The sequence below is a fragment of the Chenopodium quinoa genome, unplaced genomic scaffold, assembly GCF_001683475.1.
Source record: "Chenopodium quinoa cultivar QQ74 unplaced genomic scaffold, ASM168347v1, whole genome shotgun sequence".
Taxonomy (NCBI): Eukaryota; Viridiplantae; Streptophyta; class Magnoliopsida; order Caryophyllales; family Amaranthaceae; genus Chenopodium; species Chenopodium quinoa.
In genome coordinates, this window is record NW_018745587.1 from 574825 (window position 1) to 600982 (window position 26158).

The following is a 26158-nucleotide window of genomic DNA, read 5'->3' on the forward strand; positions in this document are numbered from 1 at the left end:
TTTTTTATAACATCGTGACAAGTGTCACTTTAGGTTTGTTTTTAGTATAGGTTAATTGATTGATTGATTGATGATTAATTGATTGATGATGACTCACAAATATATTTGGGCTTAGGCTGGTTCACTATGTCCATTATGCAATAGTTCCTATGGGCTAAAGCCCAATTTTTATTTTTATTTTTTTATTTTTTTATTTTTGCATATAAACCAAATTGCCAATACGGCAATACCCGATTACTTTACTATAAAGCCATGCTAAACCCCAAGAGCTTGAGAAATTTCGATTGAGCAACTATGGCGGAATTTCCGACAGAAATACTCTCCGAAATTCTTTCACGATTACCTGTAAAATCACTACTCCGCTTTATATCTGTCTGCAAATTCTGGAATTCCTTGATCAAATCCCCTAATTTCATCAAATCTCATCTCAATCAAACCCTAATTTCCGACTCCGATCGTTATCTCCTCAAATCATCAGCAGACTCCCCTTTTTTCATTTCCCAGATCGACCTTCACCATAACCATTTCTCCTTCTCGGAGCTCGACCTCCCTCTCGAATACGAGGATGTCGAATTTTTTAACTCCTGCAATGGCGTCATTTGCATTTCTGATTACCACAAAATCGACGTATTCTTATTCAATCCTCTTACTAAATCTTATCGTAAACTCCCTGTTAAACGAAACCCAAAACATGATTTTGTGTTGTTCGGATTTGGGTATGACAGCAACAACGACGATTACAAAGTTTTGAGGATTCTTCAAAGGCATAATTGTGGGAAATCTAGTCATGATGAAGTTCAATTGTATAGTTTGAACAACAATTCATGGAAATCTGTTCAAGGTATTCCGCATCCTTATTATCTCCCTTTTGCTGATTGTCATGGTGTTCTTGTTAATGAGGTTTTACATTACATTGTCAGTTCTGATGAATTGGAATTGCAGCAATGTAAGATGATTGCTGGTTTCGATATTCGGACCGAGAGTTTCTCGCTTATAGACTGCCCCATTCAGGATGAAAAGATAAAGACTTATTGGGAATTTGTGGAATTTCATTTGAGGGAATTGGGTGGGTGTTTATCTGTTGTGGTAGCGTATCTTACTAGAGATAATGCTATTATGATGCCTATTTTTGATGATGATGGGTGTAATCGTGAACTCAAACGAGCTGATTTGTGGGTGATGAAGGAGTATGGAAACAACGAGTCCTGGGTTAAACTGTTTAGTGTTTGCAACCTGCCTGATATTGAGAGATTTGTTGGTTTTACCCCTGTTATCTACTCCAAAGATGGGCGGCGGATTTTGATAGTGATGGATTGTTTGGAGGCTGGTTGGTATGATTTAGAGTCCGGGGAATTTGAGAAAGTCACGGTTCATGGGCTGCCTTATACTTATTTCGACACTGATTATTTCGTGGGCAGCCTTGTTTCACTTGAATTTAAGCCGCACCCAACTGGAATTGTGAAAAGGAAGAACAAAAACTAGTAAACTGTCTAAACACTAATAAAAACATTTATTGATTTTCTGTGCATATATAATTTTTTTAAAATATTTGTGCTTATCCTGTGTCTTATGACTTGTTTGATTCCTAATTGCTACAGATATAGATCATGGAGAAATTCCTAATAGCTTTTCGTCCATGTTTGCTAGGGATGTCCATTGCTCTGATCAAGCTGAAAGTCATTAACCTGTTAGATTTAATAATGTATAGGTAGCCTACTATAAGTGCATTTTGTCTGCTGTTATCAGAGATTACTCTAAATTGTTGTGTACTCTTATATGATTTTTCTTGCGTCTGGAACTCTAGAATGCAGAGGTACCCATGTTTCCCTTATTGTTTAAATTGGAGATATTCATTTGACATTGTTTCTTCAATTTGAATCCTATTATAACTTGATGTAGGATATGCTCAGTATCTCCTTATTACTGATAGTATTCGATCTTTAACACCTATGAGTAATAATATTATGTCAATTATAAGTATTATTGTTATTATTTTGTTATACTCTTTATTATAAAATTGAAACTAAATAAATCATGTTAAGTGATTTTGCATCTATTTAGTTAGCATTGTTATTATCTTGGAAATACCATATTATATGCAGTGAATAGGACTTAATTCACACTCTGAAGCTCTGCTTTCTTTTCTGCAGTAAAGATTCAGATAGTTTTCTTGCTAAGGGTTTCAAGCTGAAGCTATGAGCCTATTGTTTATGCTGGGAGTTCAGAACTATATTACTGTATGTAAGTATTAAAGTATTCTTGTTCAGTTGCTTCATTAGCCCTGTTGTATCCTTGAAGACCTTGACTAAATGACTTTGAAAAGAATCATAGTGTTCTTTGTTAGATATATTTTGCCTAAGCAGAAAACCTGAATATTTGCTTACAAAATCCATATACTTCATATACTACGTATTATATTTAAATTGGACAAAACAATATATTTCAAGCTGATAAATATAGAATGGGCATTAACCTTTTTAGGGGTGATACTAAAAGTTAAAACCCTCAACGTGTTGGTTCTATGCTTAGCTTAAATTTTAAGTCTTTTAACTTTTGCTTCTTCATAATTATTGTCTTCAACTCTTGTTTTTTACCCTTGATTGTTTTCTTTAGCTAGACTTTAACAGAGATACCTTTCGATAACAATACCTTGCAAATACTAGGATCCATGGTACCACATTCTGATAATGTATCAAGCCTACCCTGTTTCATTAATCCTTTCTTATGAATACTAGTACTGCAAGTTTTTAATGTTTATGACTTGTAAATTCAAAGGAATTCCCTACTCAAAAACCAGAGTCAGATAGAGAACCAAACTGATATTGGAAGGGGAATAGTATTAATCAGTCTTTTGTGAATAGAAATACTCTGTACAATCTGGTTTGTTGGTGACAATGTACTTTTCCTGTCTATTTGCATCATCTTAGATTTTTCTAGATCCAAAACTTCTTTATGTATCTTGTTACTGGCTTCTTTGCACGTTGTGCTTGCAGTATAAACTGGGCAGAGTACTACTGAGCAATAGATCTTTCCCCTTAAGTGGTTTTACTGCATTTCATTAAGTTTGTCCATCTTGATTTTCCATAAGATGTGTATACTAAATCCAAGGTGATCTAAAAGTCATAAACTTAATTGGTATATTGGAGCCATTGATCAGCTTGTTGGACTATCCACTGCAAGAGAGATAACCTTTTGGATCTCTTGAACTGTTGGACCCATGGTCATCAACTTCCAACTTGACTATTCTTCTAGGCGTGCATTGTTATCTTATTGGGCATTGTTTCTTACTGAAGTAAACTCTCTGCTGTAGGTCTAGATAGGCATGCAAACTAATGCTCGATTGCTCACCCTCCATGAATTTCTTGAAGGCGGAAGTACTCGGTGTTCCAGATGATATATGACCCAGATTTAAGATACAAGGTTACAGGTGCCAATCTGATGTGAATATGCAGCATCTAGACATGTCATCCTTTCAGCTTGTAATCAGAGATGGTTCTCTTACTGCTAGAACTATGACCAATTTTAACAGTTTAACTGTTGTTTTTTTGTTGCATTTGCAAAGAACCGAAAAGGTTGATCATTTGAAGTAGATTTGCTTATTGTTTTTGGTGATGGGATTATGAGGTATTGGATTCTATTCTGCCCTTCCTAATAATAAACTCACATTGGCACCTTACATCTAAGACACTTTTATGAGGTAATAGACACTTTTCATAACTGCTAGTACTGCTACACCTTGCATAAGATTTTCTAAATGTTGAAAAACAATTAGACTTGACCTTATAAGAGAATTCAATCAAAGCATGATGTAATTGTCCTTTCAACTAGTTTATTATTTCTTAAATTTTAAGGTTTCAAATGCTACTCTTTTTTTTTTTTTTTTTTTACGGGATCAAATGCTACTTCTTTCGTCTCAATTATTTGCTCCATTTTGAACAAATAAAATACTTACTCCGTACAATATTCGGTCATACAGCACACATCACCAACTAATCTATGCAATTTTATTGATCATCTTATTATTACATCAATCAATAATTATACGCTATTTAAATTTTTTCATTTTTTTTTTTTGCTTCATTTTCCTGAAAGAATGACCTTTATGACCTCAATCTAGTTCCAAAATGATCATTCCATTTGCATTAAAATACTCTTCAATTTGCAATAATATTTGTGCAAAGTTAACTTATCCATCTAAATTTTGTTTTCCATGTATCTTTATTACTTTCTTTTCTATTTTTTGCACACCCATATGAATTTTCTATGTACTTATAATAGAAGTATTATATTTTTCACTATCTTAATACCCGTAAAATCAATCCAAAAGGATATTTTTTTGGGAATATGAGTTATTATGACTTACAAGTATTATACATACTCTGTATCATCAATTTTAAAAATTTTATTAAACCATTACATTAAGAAATAAACATGTCCTTTCATATTACATTAATTCACTCATTACAAACGGAGTGGTAGTAAAAAAAACATGGAAAACGAAACGCTAAAATCCGTTACGTTTCCCAAAAAATATACAGCACTTGAATAAGTAAAAATAGAAAGGATTTCAAACTAATCCGAACCTTCAACTGGAGCAACAATGGCGGCACTTCCTACTGAGATAATCACCGAAATCCTCTCACGATTGCCTGTTAAATCACTTCTCCGCTTCAAATGCGTCTGCAAATCCTGGAATTCCTTGATCAAATCCCCCAATTTCATCAAACTCCACCTCAATCAAACCCTAATTTCAAATTCCGATCATCATGTACTCAGATGGTCAGAATGCTCCTCACTTCATTCCGCCGAAATTGACCTCAATCTCCACCATAACCACCTCTATTTCTCTGAGCTCAACCACCCTCTTGAAACCCAGAAACTCTACTTGTTTGGCTCTTGCAACGGCGTCGTTTGCATCTCCGATCCCTCCAAAAACGATGTCTTCTTATACAATCCTCTTACCAACTCACACCGCAAGCTTCCCGCCGATCGAACAACTCCAAATCTTATCCATGAAGCTGTATTGTTTGGGTTTGGGTACGACAGTAAGAACGACGATTACAAGGTTTTGAAGATTGTTCAGGGGTTGAAATTTGAGGGATCTTTTAACAATGAAGCGAAATTGTATAGTCTGAACAATCATTCATGGAAATGTGTTGAAGGTATACCGTACTATGTCCTCTATGGTGATCGTCATGGTGTTTATTTTAATGAGGTTATACATTTTATGGTGAATTATATGGAGTCGGATTCCAAGTCGTGTAAGTTCATTGCTAGTTTCGATCTTCGAACCGAGAGTTTCGAGCTTATGGACTTCCCTAGCTATGATGATAAGTTGAGGAATCCTTTGGAGTATTTAGAGTTGTACTTGAAACAATTGGGTGGTTGTTTGTGTTTAGTTGTGAATTATGATACTGATAATTATGCTCATATGTTTCCTCCAGGTGTTGAGTTAGGTAATCAAATACTATATCGCACTGATTTATGGGTAATGAAAGAGTTTGGTAACAAAGAGTCTTGGGTTAAGTTGTTTAGTATTTGCGAGATGAACATTATTCAAAGTTGTCTATGTCTTAGGCCTGTTGTCTACTCCAAAGACGGGCGAAGAATTTTGATGGAGAAAGACTATTCTGAGTTTGCCTGGTATGATCTTGAGTCCAAAGAAGTTACGGAAACCGTATCCCATGGCCTGCCAAATAAGTTTTTCGATGCTGGATTTTTCGTGGGCAGCCTTGTTTTGCTTCAAGATAAGCAGCATTTAAAGAGGGAGTCCTTGCCAGTAAAGAGCAAAAGGAGGTATACATAATTTTCGGCTATCTTGTGTGCCTATTGGCCTATAATCATATCCCTACTGCCAAATCCATGCCTCGTCTTGAAATTGTTTGGCTTGTTATTTCAATGTAGTTATGTACTTATGTAGACTAATCCTAATAGCTTGGATGGTCACAATGCATGTTAGATTAGATTATGTTTAGGTAACTTGTAAGGGCATTTTTATACTTCGTAGTTGTTATCAGGGTATGCACTATCTCGCTGCTATTGTTAATTTGTTATGATATCTGCTGGAAGTCTAGAACATATTATCCACTAGGTGCCTTGGCCTACTGTCTACCATTGAATGCCTTGTCTCACCTAAGTAATTAACTAATTTTGAATAATAGATTAAAAAAAGGAAAATTTGCAAATTACCACCCAAAAATAGTATCAATTTCTAAATAACCACCCATTAAAAAATTTATTTTAAATTACCACCCACTAAAATATTTAATTACGCAGATTACCACCCTTTTTAAATTTCCGGTTGATTTCAAGTGTGTGGAGCCCATAGTCGCTATTGCCCTCCTAATTTTTTTTATTTTCTGTCGATTTCACTATTGTAAGCTACTCCTCTCTCAATTCTCTCAGTCAATTCTCTCTGCAAATTCACCTAACTCCATAAATTCTCACCCACTCTTCAAATTTAGATCCTAAATTGCAGATTAAAACCCTAAATTAGTTTAAGTTGAGAGAAAAATTTGCTCCTGTGTAATTGGGGTTTAGCTTGAAAGGTTGTTTGCGAAAATCACCATTGTTAGGGCGTCTGCTGGGGACCACGTGCTGAGTTCATTCACCTGACAATTGCTTGCTGTCAATGGCGACGTCAGAGGTTAGCAATTAATCAACAAGTTTTCCCCAATTTCAGCAAGTTTTCCCCAATTTCAGCACAATTAGAACCCTAAATTTCAGCACAATTAGAACCCTAAATTTAAAGAATGTAATAGGTTACCTGATGCGAATTCACCTTTGAGGTTTCTTCAAGATGTTACAGCAATTACAAGGGGCTGAAATTTGAGGAATTTGGGGAAATTTTGAAGTCCAAATCGCAAATTAGGTTAGGAGAAATGTTATATAGGGGGAAAACCGGGGGAAAATTCAATTGGGAAGGAGAAACTAGCCGTTAGTAGCCGTTAGGAGGGCCCCACTCATCTGAATTCCACCGGATTTTGAAAAAAGGTGGTAATCTGCATAAAAAAATATTTTAGTGGGTGGTAATTTAAAATAAAATTTTAAATGGGTGGTTATTTAGAAATTGATACTATTTTTGGGTGGTAATTTGCAAATTTTCCTTAAAAAAATATATATATTCTCATGTATCATAATGTTTAAAACTGATTAAAACTAATTTAGAGTATATTCAGTATCTCTTTATTACTGGTATATGCTTTCTATTCTTTACTTTTTCTGATTTGAAACATCTTGTGTAGTATTTTGTACTAAGTATCATTTTTGTTTCTTTTTGTTTGAAACTATATTTAGCTTAGTAAGCATTGCTATGATCTTGGGAGGATCAAATTGTAATGGAAGTATTCATTTTGAAGCTTTTTTGTTTTTAATCTGCAGTAATGATTCAGATAACTTTCTTTCTGCGGGTTTCAAGCTGAAGCTATGAGCCTATCACCTAACTGAAGATGGGAGCTCAAGGACTATGTAAGTATGTATGCAAGTTGAATTTGCAGTCTAAAATTCTTCAACTGCTTGATTAATTAGTGCCATGACTATTGTTTATTAAAACCTTATAAACCAGTTATGTTTGTGATTCCTAAGTACCCTCGCAATTCCAATTGGGACTAAAAGAGTAACTAAGGATGAATGCATGTGGCATGTACCATTAACTAGAGAGACTGATTAGGGGTAAGAGCTGGTTCTTTTTTTTTTAATACATAAATGAAATTATGAAGGAAAGGTAAATAGATCTATATAGTCCCCCTATCTCCTGGAAAGTCCTATGATCTAAGTGCTATGGGATAAATATAAACATAACTTTTGTGCATACTGGACCTTAATTGGGTTTCATTGCATTGTAAATATATATAAGAACCTTAATAGGGTTTCATTGCATTGTAAATATAAAATCCATGAAGTTTATTTGTTCTTTTTAATTGCCATCTATAATAAGATGTGCATACTGGATCCCCAAGGTGGTAACATTAAGAATCATAAACTTGGAATGTAGGAGCCTTTATTTAGGTTGTATGTTGGACTACTTATTTCAACAGAAAAACCTTTTGGATCTCTTGGACCCAGAAGCTAACCACACGATTGACAATACTTCAAGTAGTGTATATCATAATGTCACTGGCTTCTGGTTCAAGAAGAATTATCTGCAATAGGTCTGGATATGCTTGCCAACTGATCTGCTCACCTTCCATAACTTTCCCAATAACTGAAGAGTTGTTACAGATAATAATTGGACTAAATAAGAATCACAAGGATAAAGGTGGCTGGTGCTTAATTTGATTAGTAGTTTAGGCATGACCAACTCTGACTCTTGTGTTTTTGTGGCCTTTGCTAAACCCGAAAAGGTTGAGCCTGTGCACTTGATTGAAGCATATTTTCTTGTGGGCTATATATGGTGTGAGATATGGAGGCAAATTATATATGGCCTTCTGTATTGATAATAATTTGCTTTTATTTTTAGCTGTTTTGCCTTGTTGTTTTGCTACGTTTGAGTTCAAGGATTCATGAGCTGAGGCGTAACTGAACTTAATTGTTTTCTATTCCAGGATTGACCCATGGCCGAGGGCCTGATCAAGGTGGCCATTGGAGCACTGGCTACGTAGTGATTCCATAGGAGAGAAAAGACAGGGTAGTAGTTTGGTTTTTTTTCTTTTTTTTTGATGGCTACTGTGGGTAAATCTTTTCTACTGTAAGCCATGCTAACTTACAAATAGTACAGTAGTTTATGAACTTCTCGTAGTTTCTTGTGTTAAATCTAGTTATTTGAGTTAAATCCTGTCTGTAGTTTTATAGCAACATTGAGTTTGATGGAAACTTGTGTGCAGCATTCAGTGGAATGGTGTAGAATTGAGCTTGAAAAGCAGTATACAGCAATTATTCCTGGATGGCTGGATGTAAGGAGTTTATGCTCTATTTCTCATAGATAAGCTAGAAACATAACCAAAATTCACAATATTTTGTATTTCAGTCTAAATAAGTTGATAGTTGAGTTGTCTATACTCTGTAGTGGATTAGTGCGGCTGAAGTGGGTAGTTTGAGGGAAAATTCGTAAAGGATTCCAATGACATTAACCTAAACTATTATATTTCTTAAAATTAATAGTAATTAATATGACAAAGATTTACCAATTTGAGCTTTACTCAAAAGTCCTTAAGTATCATCTAGAAATTCCTAAAAAGGAAAAAAAAAAAAATAGTGATCAGGAAACTTATGAATATTTTGAACTTAAAAAAATATGAAAACAAATTTATATAAATCGAAAAATAAATTACTGTGAAATTCGTGTATCGCATGGGTGCTAACCTAGTAATTATATACATCAACCCCAAAACCCGATTCAACCAGCACGTCAAAGAAGTGTAATCTAATTATCTCGTGCTTAACTTACTAATCCGTAAAAGGGAGGAAAAATCAAAACAAATACTCTTACTATGTAGAGTAGCAGTAGTAGTAATACTACTATACTACGGAGTACTACGGAGTAGTATTGAACTTTTCAAACCCTCAAAAACTGCCATAGTTTGAGCAACAACAATGGCGACTCTCCCAATTGAGATCATCACTGAAATTCTCTCTCGATTACCTGTAGAATCACTTCTAGAATTTAAGTGCGTCTCCAAGTCATGGTATTCCCTAATCAAATCCCCAAATTTTGTCAAACTTCATCTCAATCAAACCCTAATTTCCAATTCCAATCGCAATCTTCTCCTCTCCTACTCCTCTGATCATTCTTCCGATACCAATTTCCACCATAATCATCTCATATTCTCAGATATTGATCTCAACCACAATCACCTCCTATTCTCGGAGCTCGATCACCCTCTTAAACACCGCGAAATAAACTTTGTAGGATCCTGTAACGGCGTCATTTGCATCTCCGATAAATTCAAAAACGACATTTTCTTGTTCAATCCAGTGACGAAATTTCGTCGAAAACTTCCGCCCAATCGTACTCATAACCCCGGGAATGATAAGACTTTGGTGTTTGGTTTCGGTTTCGATAGCGAAAACGATGACTATAAGGTTTTAAGGTTGATTCAGGACAGTCATTACAGTGAGGTTCACCATAGTAAGGCTGAAGTATATAGTTTGAGGGAAAATTCATGGAGATGTGTAGAAGGAATCCCATATTTTCTGTTGTTTGTGTATCGACATGGTGTTTTTGTTAATGAGGCTATGCATTACATTGTGGTTACTAAAGAACTACAAATGCAATGCGAGTTCATAGCCAGTTTAGATTTTAAGACCGAGACTTACTCGATTATGGACTGCCCGGATTATGATGTTAAGTTGGGTGGGTGTTTGGATTTAGGTGAGTTGGGTGGGTGTTTGTGTTATGTATCGAACATTAGTACCTGCTTCCCCTTTCGAGGACCCTGTTGATAGAATTGATTTTCGAATGAATCGTGCTGATTTGTGGCTGATGAAAGAGTATGGGAAGAAAGAGTCCTGGGTTAGGTTGTTTAGTATTCCCCAGACGGCGAGTGTTGGGATGTATCTACAGATTAGGACTATTGTTTAATCTAAAGATAGGAGAAGAACTTTGTTGGAGTATGATTCTTTGGGGCTTGGTTGGTATGATTTGGAGACCCATAGTTTTAGTCCGTTTAAGGGACTGCCAGAAGCACCAATATCTTCCGGGTTTTTCGTGAGTAGCCTTGTATCCTTGGAGATTAACAAGCAGAAGTCTGATTGTGATACAAGATCGTCAATGCCAAGAAAGAACACTAAGAAGTAACAAAAACTTTTTAGCTTATGTTCCTTGCATAGTTGCATATATTCGAAGATCAAATGCATAAATTTATTTTCACATATATGAGGATGTCTTGGATCCTCACTAGCTGTTTAAAGTTCTTTATATTTAACTGTTTAAAGCAAAACACATCTATCAAATAACAATTAAATATTTTTTTTTTTCCCGTCAAAAAAAAAAATATTTAATTGTTATTTGATAGATGTGTTTTGCTTTGTGGCTTGTTCGGTTAGCATACAGATAGGAATTTTTCAAATGAATTAGAATCGATGTATGTAAGTGATGCATTGTCCTTGTTGCGTTACCTGGTTGAAAGTTGAAAGCCGTAGTGTTCTTTTTCCTTATAATTATGTACCTCCTAAATTGGACTCAAAACGTGCAAGGAAGGATCCTGAATAGCTTGTGAGTGCCTTTTGCATTAGATTTTAGTTCTGTTTCCTCTGTACTCCAACTCGCCAATGACCTTTCCAATTTGCCATACCCCTTGTGCATGCACATGTGTGATTTGTCTAACACTTAATAGAATTACTTGGATGTGATACTTGTATCAAGTAATTGGAAAAAGAAAGTGAAATCTATAGGAAAGTCAATCATGCATATTAGATACTTCTAATGTTCCCAGCACACTCGAAGAGCATGTATACATATAGATGGCTCTCAAATGTCATCAAGGATTGCAGCTCTGACTAGATCTTCTTGTTTGCTGTTCTACTTGTACTCATACATTGTTGAGTTTTGCTTCGAATAGTAGCTGTTGTAATTCTGAGAAAGCAGAGGCCACTGCCAATGTTTCCCTTATTTCACTTAAGTAGAGGTTTTCATATATGTTGAATGTTCCTTAAGGAGTTCCACTTCTTTGTTACCATTCTAAAGTTCTCCCTTCTTTCTTCAGGAAACTGTTGGATGATTTTCTTTCTACAGGATTCAAGCTCAAGCTATGACCTGATTGAGCTACTTTTGGGAATTAGTTCAGAACTATGTAATGGTAAGCCGTAAGCATGAAAGTCACATTGCTGTGATCTTATTTTTTTTGTTCTCATTAGCTTCTTTGAGTTATCTTTTTTTGTATACATATAGTAGAGATTGTGGTTTGATATCAGCTGATGAGATTTTCTCAATCACTCAGTCACTCCTTGTTTGATAAATCTTCAGGATGATGCCTTGAAATTGGGTAAATTGTATGGTCTTATTTAATTTGAAAAATACAGACCAAGCATGGAGCATAACTTATTGTATGCTTGATATTAGAAATATCATACTTGATGAAATTATGTCAACTCGTCAAGTTAAAGCTACACAAGATTGAACTCTCATACCGATTTTTGCATTTGAAAACATGAAAAGTAACTGTTTGAAAATACCGGAGAGGTTGTTCGGGATAGGACAAACTGATATTCAGGGGGAAGTGAGGGCTGGAATAAAAAGAGTTCAGAGTGTTACCTTACTAAAGTATGAAGAGGCTTTAGTTATTTACATCTCGTTTGACCTATGCTTATTAAGTTATTATGTTCAAGTGGTTCATTTATCAGTCTTTTGCTGGTTTGAGGAAGCGCAATACTTGTAAAATGAAATTCTAGGCGTTGTCCTCTCACGTTCACACTTGGCCATATGTCTCGCTAGTGAGGAAATTGGGAGTTTTTTTTTATTTATTTATTTAATTTTTTTTTATTTTGCATTGTCACGCAGTGATGTTTCCAATTTAATGTTTTGAGTTTATGAAATTAGAGAATAATCTATGCTCCTATGTCTTCCTCTCCGCACTTAGGATAGCACAAGGAATTTAGATCTAAATTAAGATAGTTTTATACTCTGTACAAGTTATGATTCGTAAGGGCCATGACTCCAGCAAGAAAGCTTGTATGTTCGTTGTTGGTAGAAGCTGTCTACAGTTCTATACTCAAGCTCAAGGTGGCCTTATTATCAAGTTTCTGACACACATAAAATATAGCAACTTTTATCATTCTATTAAATTTGTGAAGGAGAATTTGGGCTTTTTTCATGTATATTTTGTACTGCTCGTGCTAATATTAATTTGCTAGTCTCTGTGCAGTGTTAAGAATTCTGATTTGTGCACTTATGATTGTTTTTACGGTCATTTTGCTTTGACGGCTATCTTAATTTCAGAAGGCTGAAACATTTTTTTTTACTCTGTCCTCAGCGTCGAGTAACCCTTGGTTGAGGCTAACATTGGATCGAAGAGCATTGGATAAATGATTTCGGTATGAAGACCACTGCATGTTAGCTATGGTAGCTTTCTTTTGTCAATACATTTGTTATATCTGTCAACTACTCGTATGATATTGCGGGGGCGCCAATGCATCAACACTTCAGTACTTGTACGACCTCTAGTTATTTACTTATGTGTGTTTAATTTTGCTTTAATATGGATCAAAATTAATGCATTCTACTAATTAGGTGAAACTTTGTGTAAAATTAAGCTTGAGCAACCTACTACTACATGAGCTTGATCTCTCATATGCACCAAACAAGTTAAATTTTTAACGAGCCAAGTTCAATTTTGAGAGCTTTTGTGATTAATGGTGAATCTAAGATTTTCCAGCAAGGGTTAGCACCAATCATCAAAATACACTATTATGCTTTCTATAATTTAATGCGCATATTATAATTTCATACATGTCAAAGTATAATGTTAACCCTTAATATTTTTATTTTATATGCAGTACTCAAGTAAAAATTATTTAAATAACATAAGAGCAACTACAATGGTAAGCTAATTTGACAATTAGCTTGCCATGACACATAAGCTTTTAAGCTATTTATCATTTTAGCTACTTTTTGCTCCAATAGCTAGCTATCAGATTAGTAGTAGTCGTTGGATAGAAAATACATGGAAAGAACTTAATTGGTGCAGTGAACAAAGGCGAAGCCACTCTCATGTGAGAGGGTTCAATTGAACTCACTTGGATTCCAAAATCCAATGGAAAGTCAACAAAAAGCTGAAATTGTTGTTTAAGAAAATCCCCAAAGAACTTGAGTTGAACCCACATATCTTGCTTAATCACTCATAAATTACTTACTCCGTATTATATAAGGGAAGTTTTAGTGTCGTTTTCTTGCTGCACATTTTCTGTAAAGCAGGCAAATATAAATGGCATCTTTAGAACGGCATATATTGCAATACTCCTATGTCAAAGTGTGTAGAACTTTTTTTTTTTGACAGAAAGTGGTTAGAACATCATATACCTCAAACCCGCCAACATTGGTCAAATTTTGTTAACTTTGACTTTGACTTTATTGAACCCACTTGGACAAAAGTCTAAATCCGCCAGTGGCAATGAACATTTTATTTTGGCAAGTTTAATCCCAAGCAATTTTTTTATTTTTTTTTTAAGGAAATCCCATGCAAATTAGCTAATTGGTACAAATGCCCTCTCTAATTTGGGCACCAATGTATTTATCAATCTATCCATTTCATCTCACTTATTACAATAAAGGTGTCAAAAATAGATTCGACCAATCGATATATGTCGACACGTAAAAGCCCGATTCAAATTTTATTTGTATGGACATAATAATTTGGCATTGTTCAAATTTGAAAAATAGTTGATCTAACTTGGCCTAATCAAACTCGATCTAGTTTCCTAGATCATAAAATTGAAAATTAGTTGCAATGGTTATCAATTTCGGATCCCAATTTTATTTTTATTCTTTTTTTCACTTAGGATTAAGGTAATAATTTCTCTATTTTTATTTAGTAGACACATTTAAATTAGGCACACATATTAAGTAGAGGAGAAAGAGGATGATTAAGCAATTGGGGTAACACTAAGAAAAAAAAACTTAGGGCCTGTTCTCATTGACTGAACTGAGCTGAACTGAACTGAGCTGAGCTGAACTACACTGAATTTCAACTTAAGCCCTTTACCAAAAAGGAAATGTTTTAATTTAAAATAAACCTCATAAAAAGAAATATGTGTCAACTACAAAAAAAAAAGGTAAGATTTTTTTTTTTTGGGTAATGATATATGTAGCCTATTAGCACCTAGGACTATGTATATGCATCAAAACTTTCGAAAATGGAATTAAATTGAAAATTCATGACAAAATCATACACAAATCGGTGCAATTAATAGTAATTTATCCTTAATATTTCCTTTTAAGTTTCTTAGGTTTATCTCCTCCTGGTCAACACCAACTTAAGTATTTAACTTGGTTCGGACATCAGAGCTTCAGACAAGAAAGGAAAAAAAAAAAAAAAAAAAAAAAAAAAAACATACTCCATCAGTCAGCCATAACTTGACACCATATCTGCTAAACCCCTCAAACTTGAGCCCGAGCTCAAGCAACAATGGCGATACTCCCAACTGATTTAATCGCCATTATTCTCTCTAAATTACCTGTCAAAATCCTACTCCGTTTTCTATCCGTCTGCAAATCCTGGAATTCCTTAATTAAAACCCCCAATTTCATCAAACTTCACCTCAATCAAACCCTAATTTCCAACTCCGAACGTCATCTTCTTCTCTACTACCCTTTTCTATATTCTGCAGAGCTCGACACCCACCATGACCAAATCACCTTCTCGGAGCTCCACCACCCTCTCAACCCTCAGCAAGTTCACCTCTTTGGCTCCTGCAATGGCGTCATTTGCATCGCCGATCCCTCCAAAACCGACATTGTCTTGTTCAATCCGATCATCAAATCGTACCGTAATCTCCCTGTTAATCAAATTTCTGAACCTAATCTTGGTTATATGTTGTTTGGATTTGGGTACGATAGTAAGAACGACGATTACAAGGTTTTGTGTTTGGTTCAGGGGTTTACAGCTAACCAGGTTTTCTTCACTGAAGCGAAATTGTATAGTTTGAACAACAATTCATGGAAATCTGTTCAAGGTATCTCATTTTATATCCTTTATGCTGATTGTCATGGTATTCTTGTTAATGAGGCTTTACATTACATGGTGAACTCCAATGAAGTGGGTGGTTTAGAAGGTAAATTCATTGCTAAGTTTGATCTTCAGACTGAGAGTTTCTCGCTTATTGATTGCCCGAAATTGGTTGATGAGAGTGAGAGTAATTTGATGATACAAATAACAGAATTGGGTGGGTGTTTATGTGCTATGGTGAATTATCATAAAGTAATTATACTGGATGGTCTGAAACGTGTCGATTTTTGGGTAATGAAGGAGTATGGAAACAAAGAGTCTTGGGTTAAATTGTGTAGTATTGGCCAGGATTGTATTAGGAGTAATTTGCAGATCAAGCCTATTGTTTACTCCAAAGATGGGAAAAGGATTTTTCTGGAGATAGACTCTTTGAAGTTTGGTTGGTATGATTTGGAGTCCAATAATGTTGATAAATTTACACCTCATGGACTGCCCGGGGGAGCTTTGGAGACGGCGAGTTTTGTTGGCAGCCTTGTTTTGATCGGAAATGAGCTGTGTTCCGAAAAGGAAACCTTGCCAAAGAAGAAGAAGTAAGCTGAGTTATTAGCTATATCAATTTATTTATTTTTCTGTGCTTCCAAATTCAAATGTGCATTTTCTCTTAACAATGAGTTTGATCCTGTTTGCTTAAAAAGCTTTTTCTGTATTGTTCTGTGACTTGTTTGGTTGATATGTAGGGGAAATAACTAATAAATATTTACTAAATTACTATTGAATTGTAAGAGACGCTTATTGCTCTTGAGTCTTGGCTAAGCAATAGTCATAGTATAATGTTTAGCTAACTTATGTTTAGGTCGTTGCGAACCTATAGTAACATGTTAGCACATTGCCAAAAATCAATTGCTATTGCCTTTTATCAGGGATCTTGCTTACTTTATGGTATAAGGGTATTTACAATTTCCCTATGAAGTAGAGGCCATTACTGACAAGTTCCTCATCATGTCAAATTATTGTTTACTCAATTGTCTGAAGTAACTCTGAATGTTGCTTCAATCTTTAATCCGGGATTTCATCAGGAGTGTATTCAGAAGCTCTTAATAACTCCATTTTTTGTCAATTTTACTCTCAAAACTATTCTATTTATATACCATATTTATTTTGCATCTATTAGTAAGCTTTTGGAAGGAACATTTAGAATGTAATGTCAGTAATGAATTTTCTGACTCTCTCCCTACTTTTCTTCAGAATTTCTGTGGATAATTTTCTGTCTATGGGGTTCAAGCTGAGGCTATGACCTAATTGAAGATGTTACTGCTGGGAATGTGTTTAGAATTGTGTAATGTAAGTATGAAGCCATCTACATTAATTTGAATTTTCTGTTTGTATGTGTATTTTCGCTTCAGCCTTGTAGTAAATTTTCTATTTCTAAACATTATAAATCAACTAGGGTGTTCCCTTACACTTTGAAATGAATAGTAGTGTTTTTCTTTTTACTGATGTTGGGTGAACACTGAACAGCATATCGGAAATCTTCATTCATATTTGTAAATTCTGTAAGAAGGGTTCATTCAGAATTTAGATTGAACCAAAAAAAGACCTTCGACCTTGGTATGCATTATGTTAAATTCGTCAAACTAGGTGGTTTGTGGTTGTGTGGGATTATGCTTAGTATTGCTTTATTTACGTGAACTTTTGCTTTTCCAAAACTCTGTCTATTCTTCTATATCCCTATTGACCTATTTGTTGGCCTTGCTAAATTTGTAAACTGAGATATTCCTGTATGAGTATGATACTTTACGAATTCCAGGGTGTGCAGTGCGACTTTGTTATGTTATGTTATGTGTGATTAGCTGTATCGTAAATGCTTCTTTTATTTGTTCAACAATTAGCTAATGCTTTAGAACTCTAAGGAACCCTCCCCTTGGAAAAGATACAGTGAAGGATACAGAAACTCAGGATGGGAACTGGCCAGGACAAAATTGATATATGTTGGGATTGGAGAAGAGTTCTGAGTAAGGCTTTCGTATATATTTCTCATGATTCTTGCTTGACAAATTCTTGCTATGTTCAATTGGTATAGACATATGGGAGTGTTCCTCTAAATGCATGTAACTTGGTGAAAGTATATCAATGACTAGCTCATTTACATAGTTTTTCAACACTTCCTCTACAATTTGGGTTGCACTTAAAGCTGTGTAATCACTACTAATTTTATTTATTAATTTTTTTTAAAAAAAGGCCCCTAAATTGATTGGTTTTTATATGCACTGGATACTTGAGCAAGAAAATTTGTGCTACTTGGTTGCTATTAATTGTAGGGAACATTATGGTTTACAGGGGGTGCAGTGTTGGAGCATTAACAGCATAGTATGGTCTAACCATTGTGTACTATGCAGGTCTTAGAGTTGTGAGTCTTTGATAGTTGAGACTAACAATAGTTAAGCTCTTCAATCATCTTAAGGAGAACTAAGGGGAAGAAAAATTCTGGTTTTGGTACTATTGTTTATGATATTCTTAATATTGCTTCTAGGTTCTCTCATGTTTCTTTCTCAAATTTCAAGAGAGATGGAAACTTGTTTGTTCATGGTTTAGCTAAGTTGCGCCTCATATTAGAGAGGAGTGGGTGCAATTAGAAGTTCCAAGGGAAGTTAACGAGTTATACTGTAAAGTGAACAAAAGGATAATCAAATTATTTAAATATTTTGCACACTTGAATTTATGTTGGTCTCGTAAGTCGTAACATAAAGAATTATAAAAGTCAAAAATATATCTTTATGGCTCCTCTATGTTCTGCCTGTAGTAGAACTCTGATGAAGGCTGGATTAAACTTACCAACTGATTTTTCTCTCTTTAACTTTTGTGATTTTCAGATTATATAAGGACTAATTAGTAGATTGGTGATATGAGGGTGAGATAATTGGTGTCAATTTTAATGTGAACTTTGCAGTATCTAGCTGGCTGGCTTACATTGGAAAGGGGCATTGTGAATATTTAGTTTTGCTTGTGGCATTAGCTTTGTTGATTTTTTGTGTGTCCACTCTTTCTACTTCTTCCACTTACAACAATAGCTTGTTCGCCAATAAACCATATTAGCACAATCTTGTTTATGATTTGTATTTCCTGTACTTTGCCTGGGTATTTCTTGCAAATGGCAGTGCTCTTGTTGATAATTTTGATAATTGCTCCTCTTTGCAACTTTGAGTTTTTTTTTTCATTGCTGCTCTTGTCGACTTAATTGTTGGTCTTGTTGATGGTTATATTTGGATCACTTAAACTGACATTTGCCAATGTGTTCTTTTGTCGGAATAACAGATGGCTAAGGCGACGATTAGAGCCCTACCTTTTATGATTTTTACATGAAGAGACAGAGAAAAGGGCCATTGCAAGGATGTGGAAGCATTTCTTGTTGTAAATTTATTAATATATACCATCTGTAGTACTTATGGTGAAAACTTCTATTGGGGAAAACTTTATGCTACTTAATCTGCTACAGCAATTATTGTAACTTGACTAGAGTTGAGTAGAGCTGTCAAAGTTGACCCGATCCGAAATACCGACTGAAACCCGATTATTAACCAACCCATCTGAACCCTAAAAAATGGTGACCCAAACCCGATCTGAAACCAACCCTAGACCCAAGTTGACTTGAGTATGTGAGACTCGAACCCGAACATGAACTGGTCTGAGATGACTTGACCTAAATGTAACTCGTAAATTATTGACCTAAACCGAACCCGATTTGAACCGAAATTGACCCAAGCTCGTTTTAAACAGTCAAAATCTGAATTTAACCCGATTTGTTACAAACCTGACCCGAATTCAACCCGACCCATACCTAACCGGACTCGAATTTAACCCAACATGTTACAAATTCGACCCGAAATCAACCCGGCTTGTTATTGACCTGATTCAAATACAACCTAACTTGTTATTCACTCGTCTCGAATTTTACCCTGACCAAAAAATTCAACCCGATCTGTTACAAACTCGACTCGAAATCAACACGATTTGTTATTGACCTAATTTAAATTCAACTCAAATTGTTCCTAACCCGATTTTAAATCACCTTAAATGCAATTTAGACCACCTTATTATTGTTGATCAAAACATTTTGTCTAAGGAGACCAAGTCGGTCCAGCCAGCAGAAGAAAGGAGCAACATCCTCAAATTTAAGAGTTAAATTTAGTATATATTTGTTGTATAGTCAAAGGAGATAATTATTTTCCTAAATTATAAACTATAGTTTCCAAATATATTGTCATATATATTATAGTCAAAGAAAATAATTAGCTTGATAAAAATGATAGTTATCTACTACCTCCGTTACAGGTTATGTGCAACGATTTGACATAAATCAGAGAGGTAAAATGTCTAATCGTTGCACATAACCTGTAACAAAGGTAGTATTTATAATTAGTTGAAGCCAAATATGACCTGACTTGGAAATGACCCGGCCTGATTGTAACCTACAAATTATTAACTTGAATATAACTCGACTTCAATCCGAGAATCACCTGACTTGGAAATGATCCAACCTGATTATAACCTGCAAATTATTACTTGAACCGAACCCGACTTTAACCCAAGAATGACCCGACCTAATTATAACCCGCAAATTATTGACTTGAACCGAACCCGACTCAAACCCGACCTGATTCTAACCCGCAAATTATTGACGCTAATCGAACCCGACTCGAACCAAAGAATTACCCTAACCTGTTTTAACCCGTGAAAACCCGAATTAAGCCCGACCTATTGTTCACCCGACTCGAATGTAACCCGACCTGTTATTAACCCGACCCAAACCCTATAAGAAGTATGACCCGACTCAAGCATGGCCCAACCCAAACCCGAATCCCATAGGTTATGGAATTAATCCAAATTGACTCGACCCGAGTGGACCCGACCCACTCTTACCGACCTAAACCCGACCCGATTACTCGAATTAACAGCTCTACCCAAAACCTCCAAAATTTCTCAAAAGCGTGGATATTAACCTTCAATTTTTGAATTTTTTGACTTTTTTTCACCCGAAAATAAAAATTGCCGAAATGTTTACCATGGTCCCTAATACCCTCCGGAAGTCCAAATGGCTAGGTGGAACCATCCAATTTGCCTTTAAACGAACAATTTATCGGTTTACAACTTGCACCGATTTCATTAACTCAAGCTTACCATGAACATTTATGACAACATATAATGATCATATATGGATCCAAACGACATTATATGACCCCGAGATGTATCCCTTAAAATCTCAATGATTTTCGACACCGGGCCCTGAAACATTCGAAATTTCTCAAAAAGCGTGGATATTAGCCTTCAATTTTGGAATTTTTTGACTTTTTTTTCGCCCGGATATAAAAATTGTCGAAATGTTTACCATGGTCTCAAATACCCTCCGGAGGTCCAATTGGGTGGGTGGAACCATCCAATTTGCCTTAAAACGACCAATTTACTGATTTACAACTTGCACCGATTTCATCAATTCAAATCTACCACGAACATTTATGACAACATATAATGATCGTATATAGTTCCAAACGGCATTAAATGACCCCAAAATTTATCCCCTAAAATCTCAAGCCTTTTCGACATCGGGCCTGAAAACCTCTAAAATTTCTCAAAAAACATGGATAATCTCAAGCCTTTAATTATGGAATTTTTTTGACTTTTTTCACCCTTAAATAAAAATTGTGGAAATTTTTACCATGGTCCCTAACACCATCTGTGAGTCCAATTGGGTGGGTGGAACCAACCAAGTTGTCTTTAAACGGCCAATTTACAGATTTACAAGTTGCACCGATTTCATTAATTTAAGTCTACCACAACCATTTATGACAACATATAATGATCATATATGGTTCCAAAACGCAATATATGACCCCGAGATGTATCCCCTAAAATCTCAAGACTTCCCGAAACCTCCAAAATTTCTCAAAAAACATGGATATTAGCCTTCAATTTTGGAATTTTTTGACTTTTTTCGTCCGGAAATAAAAATTTCGTCTAATACCCTCCGAGAGTCCAATTTGGTGAGTGGAACCATCCAATTTGCCTTTAAACGACCAATTTACCGGTTTACAAATTTGCAATGATTTCATTAACTCAAGCCTACCACGAACATTTATGACAACATATAATGATCATTTATGGTTCCAAATGACATTTTATGACCCCAAGATGTATTTCCTAAAATCTCATTTCATTTCGACACCGGGCCCCGAAACTTTCGAATTTTCAAAATAAATAATGGATATTAACATTCAATTTTGGAATTTTTTTACTTTTTTCGCTCGGAAGTTTAAATTGCTGAAATGTTTACCATGGTCCCTAATGCCCTCCGAGAGTCCAATTGGGTGGGTGGAACCATCCAATTTGCCTTTAAACAACCAATTTTACCGGTGTATAACTTGCACCGATTTCATTATTCAAGCCTACCACGAACATTTGTGACAACAAATAATGATCATATATGGTTCCAAACGGCATTATATAACACCAAGATGTATCCCATAAAATTTCAAGACTTTTCGACATCGGACCCCAAAACCTCCAAAATTTCTCAAAAAACGTGTATATAAAAATTGCTGAAAATTCGAAAGATTTTGACTTTTTTTCGCCTAGAAATAAAAATTGCTGAAATGTTTACCATGATCCCTAATTCCTTTCGGAAGTCCAGTTGAGTGGGTGGAACCATCCAATTTGTCTTTAAACGACCAATTTACCAATTTATAACTTGCACCGATTTAATTAATTCAAGCCAACCACGAACATTTATGATAACAAATAATGATCATATATGGTTCCAAACGGCATTATATGACCCTAAGGTTTATCTCATAGAATTTCATGACTTTTCGACAGTGGGCCTCGAAACCTCCAAAATTTCTCAAAAATCGTGGATATTAAGTCTTCACTTTTTTAAGTTTTTGACTTTTTTTCGCCTGGAAATAAAAATTATTGAAATGTTTACCATGGTCCCTAATACCCTCCGGGAGTCCAATTGGGTTGATGGAACCATCATGTTTGCCTTTAAACGGCCAATTTAATTATCGATTTACAACTTGCACATATTTCATTTACTCAAGCATACTACGAACATTTATGACAACATATAATGATCATATAAGGTTCCAAATGGAATTATATGACCCCCAAGATTTATTCCCAAGAATTTCAATATTTTTCGATACCGGGCCCCGAAACCTCCAAAATTTCTCAAAAGCGTGGGTATTAGTCTTCAATTTTGGAATTTTTTTGACTTTTTTCGCCTGGAAATAAAAATTGCTAAAATCTTTACCATGGTCCCTAATACCCTTTGGGAGTTCAATTGGGTTGGTGGAACCATCCTAAGCTATTTGCCTTTAAACGGTCAATTTAATTACCGGTTTACAGCTTGCACGGATTTTACTAACTCAACCCTACTACGAACATTTATGACAACAAATAAAGATCATATATGGTTTTAAACGGCATTATATGACCCCAAGATGTATTCCATAGAATTCAAGACTTTTTGACACCAAGCCCTAAAACCTCCAAATTTTCTCAAAAAGCGTGGATATTAGCCTTCAAATTTGGAATTTTTTTATTTTTTTTCGTCTGGAATTAAAAATTGTTGAAATGTTTACCATGGTCCCTAATATCCCCCGGGAGTCCAATTGGATGTGTGGAACCATTCAATGTGCTTTTAAACGGCCAATTTACCAGTTTACAACTTGCACCGATTTACCGGTTTACAACGGCCAATTTAATCAACTTGCATCGAACCCGACTTGAACCGAAATTGACCCAAACCCGTTTTAACCCTTCAAAACCAGAATTTAACCTGACTTTTTACTAACCTGACCTGAATTCAACCCGACCCGTCCTTAACCCGACCTGAATTTAACCTAACCTATTACAAACCCGACCCGATATAAACCCGATTTGTTATTGACTTGACCCAAATTCAACCCGAATTGTTATTAACCTGGCCCAAATTTTACCATATCTATTACTTACCTAACCCAAAAATGCAACCTGATCTGTTACTAACCCGACTCGAAATTAACACGACTTGTTATTGACCCGACTAAATTCAACCAAAATTGTTCCTGACTCGATTTCAAATCACCTTAAATGTAATTTAAACCACCTTATTATTATTGATCAAAGCATTTTGTTTTGGGGGACCAAGTCAGTCCAGGACAGCAAAAGAAAGGAGCATCATCCTCAAATTTAAGACTAAAATATAGTATATATATATATTGTATGGTCAAAGGAGATAGTTATCTTTCTAAATTATAGACTATAGTTCCCTAGTATATTGCCATATATATTATAGTCAAAGGAAATAATAGCTTGATAAAAATAATAATCATCTATTCATAATTAGTTGAACTCGAATATGAACTTACTTGAAAATTACCCAATCTGATTGTAACCTGCAAATTATTGAATTGAACATAACCCGACTTGAATTCGAGAATGACCCGACTTGGAAATGACCCAACCTGATTATAATCCGCAAATTATTGACTTGAACTCGAAAATGACCTGACTTGAACCCGAAAATGATCTGACTTGAAAATGACCCAACCTGATTATAACCCGCAAATTATTGACTTGAACCGAACCCGACTCAAACAAGAGAATGACCCGACCTGATTCTAACCTGCAAATTATTGACTTGACTCGAACCCGAGAATTACCCTAACCCGTTTTAACCTGTGAAAACCCGAATTAAACCCGACCTATTGTTCACCCGACCCTAATGTAACCTGACCTGTTATTAACCCGACCTAGACCCGACCCAAACCCGATAAGAAGTATGACCTGACGTGACCCGACTGAAGCATGACCCAACCCAAACCCGACCCGCATAAGTTATGGAATTAATCTGAATTGATCCGACCATAATTGACCCGACCTAAACCCGACCCGTTTACCCGAATTGACTGCTCTAGAGTTGAGGTTGAACAAGCTGATCCTCTACAGCTTTTTAATTGGAAAAATTAACATAAATAATCCGAAATATTAGTCCCCTTCTCATTTTAATCTCAACTAATGTTTAAATCGGAATAATCCCAACTATAAGGGTCCCTTCTCAAATTAGTCCCTCTTACCTACAACCTATAATACATGTATTTTTTTTTTTTTTAAAAAAAAACTTTTATAAGAGAATAATCAACTTTATATTTATTTATTTATTTAGTTTATTATTGTCACCCACCAGCGTTCACCCTCAACCTCAACCCAACCATAGCCACACTTAGCCAACCACTAGTCCACCAACCCAAATCTTGCAACCACCATGGAACCACCACCTCTTCACTACCACAATGCAAGACAACCACGACCGTATACCACAACAATAACCCCATCCACCATCTTTGTATCACCCACCTCTCCCCTCCCTCAACCAGTGGCCCCCCCCCAACCACCTAACCCCACCTATATCCAATTTGCTACCTCGCCAATCCGCCATCAACCGCGTCTCCTCCCCCTTCTGTGCATCCCATTTCATCTCCTCGTCCAACCGCTCTATTCCTCTCCCCTCTCTCAAATCGCCTCCATTTTCTCTCATATCTCCTCTTCCTGTTCAACAGTCGTTGGTGTGATTAATGTCGATGGTTAGTAGCGCTTGATGGTGATTCATGGCCGGGGTGGTAGAAATGATGGTTTCGGTGGATGGGCTTGGCTGGAAAGATTCTTTAAGTTGCTGGGGGTGGATGTTAAGGTGGTTGCTGGGGGTGGATGTTAAGGTGGTTGCTGGGGGTGGATGTTAAGGTGGTTTTAGTGGAAGGACTAGGTTGGGTAGGTGGTGAGATCGGAACATTTAGAAGGTGGTGGTATGAATTTAGATTTAAGAGGATGTAGGTTTTTTTTTTTTTTTTTTTTTTTTTTTTTTTTTTTTTTTTTTTTGGGGGGGGGGGGTAATTATAATAATGTGAATAATAAAACAAATAATATGTTGAAAAATGGCTCTATTTACCTGATTAATTGGTTAACAAAAGTTTGAAACTAATTTAGGAAGGGACTCTTATAGTTGGCATTATTCTGATTTAAAAAGTGGTTGGGAAGTACAGCCAAAAAACGCAAAAAGAACATGTAACTATTTTGAAAATAACATACAGTTATTTTGTAATAAACATATGTAATATTAATAAAGAACACGATAATATTATGTAATAAACATTAGATTTCATTCATACGATTAAAATGAGAAGGGAGCCAATAGTTTGGATTATTTTTTGTTAATTTTTCCTTTATTGGTATCTTTTTATGAAATAAAGCTTACCTTTTGAAGTCAAGTGAATAAGTGCATTTGGAATGTATATTATTAACTTGTCCTCAAAACAAATTGTCTGGGCTCATCCCCAAGTCTATTGGATTACTTTCAAGCTTGACGTTTTAAAACTGAAACAATTCAATTGAAGGGAAAATTCTAGAGACATCAAACAAGTTTAGAGGTTTGATAATTCTGGAACTTAGTGAAATAAGCTATTAGGGGAGAAGCCAAGGTTTAGTGCAAAAACTCATCCCTCTCTTCTGATTATCAGATAACAAGTAAA

At 35.4% G+C, this 26158-nt stretch overlaps 3 protein-coding genes and 1 pseudogene across 8 annotated transcripts; all 4 read left to right on the forward strand.

Annotated features, from left to right (window-relative positions):
• Nucleotides 1-4: 4 nt before the first annotated feature.
• LOC110716449 (F-box protein CPR30-like) lies at nt 5-3683 on the forward strand. Of its 5 annotated transcripts, none has more exons than XM_021895068.1 (3): nt 6-1481; nt 2151-2237; nt 3311-3683. In XM_021895068.1, the coding sequence occupies exons 1-2, from the start codon at nt 295-297 to the stop codon at nt 2197-2199; spliced, it is 1236 nt and encodes a 411-aa protein (XP_021750760.1). In that variant the 5' UTR covers nt 6-294; the 3' UTR covers nt 2200-2237; nt 3311-3683. The 5 variants fall into 5 exon arrangements, 4 of the variants coding, with proteins under 4 accessions (XP_021750762.1, XP_021750763.1, XP_021750760.1 ...); XM_021895067.1 differs by having other exon boundaries at nt 7-1481; nt 2151-2241; XM_021895070.1 differs by lacking the exons at nt 2151-2237; nt 3311-3683 and adding an exon at nt 1599-1781 and having other exon boundaries at nt 5-1481.
• A 677-nt stretch (nt 3684-4360) lies between these two features.
• On the forward strand, nt 4361-9000 carry LOC110716448 (F-box protein CPR30-like). The gene is made up of 3 exons (XM_021895066.1): nt 4361-5796; nt 7381-7467; nt 8544-9000. Exons 1-2 carry the CDS (start codon nt 4601-4603, stop codon nt 7427-7429), a joined length of 1245 nt encoding a protein of 414 aa, XP_021750758.1. The 5' UTR covers nt 4361-4600; the 3' UTR covers nt 7430-7467; nt 8544-9000.
• A 432-nt stretch (nt 9001-9432) lies between these two features.
• Nucleotides 9433-10777, forward strand: LOC110716450 (annotated as a pseudogene).
• Nucleotides 10778-14759: 3982 nt separating this feature from the next.
• On the forward strand, nt 14760-19089 carry LOC110716459 (F-box protein CPR30-like). 2 transcript variants are annotated; one of them, XM_021895086.1, is made up of 3 exons: nt 14765-16189; nt 16845-16940; nt 18912-19089. In XM_021895086.1, exons 1-2 carry the CDS (start codon nt 15060-15062, stop codon nt 16891-16893), a joined length of 1179 nt encoding a protein of 392 aa, XP_021750778.1. In that variant the 5' UTR covers nt 14765-15059; the 3' UTR covers nt 16894-16940; nt 18912-19089. The 2 variants fall into 2 exon arrangements, with proteins under 2 accessions (XP_021750779.1, XP_021750778.1); XM_021895087.1 differs by lacking the exon at nt 16845-16940 and having other exon boundaries at nt 14760-16189.
• Nucleotides 19090-26158: the final 7069 nt, after the last annotated feature.

What these genes read in the sequence shown, in the direction of transcription:
- LOC110716459 (XM_021895086.1), top strand. Translation starts at nt 15,060, where the DNA reads ATGGCGATACTCCCAACTGATTTAATCGCCATTATTCTCTCTAAATTA. An exon ending in ACCTTGCCAAAGAAGAAGAA is followed by an intron (nt 16,190 to 16,844) that starts GTAAGCTGAGTT and finishes ACTTTTCTTCAG; the next exon opens with AATTTCTGTGGATAATTTTC.
- LOC110716448 (XM_021895066.1), top strand. Translation starts at nt 4,601, where the DNA reads ATGGCGGCACTTCCTACTGAGATAATCACCGAAATCCTCTCACGATTG. An exon ending in CCAGTAAAGAGCAAAAGGAG is followed by an intron (nt 5,797 to 7,380) that starts GTATACATAATT and finishes TTTAATCTGCAG; the next exon opens with TAATGATTCAGATAACTTTC.
- LOC110716449 (XM_021895068.1), top strand. Translation starts at nt 295, where the DNA reads ATGGCGGAATTTCCGACAGAAATACTCTCCGAAATTCTTTCACGATTA. An exon ending in AAAAGGAAGAACAAAAACTA is followed by an intron (nt 1,482 to 2,150) that starts GTAAACTGTCTA and finishes TCTTTTCTGCAG; the next exon opens with TAAAGATTCAGATAGTTTTC.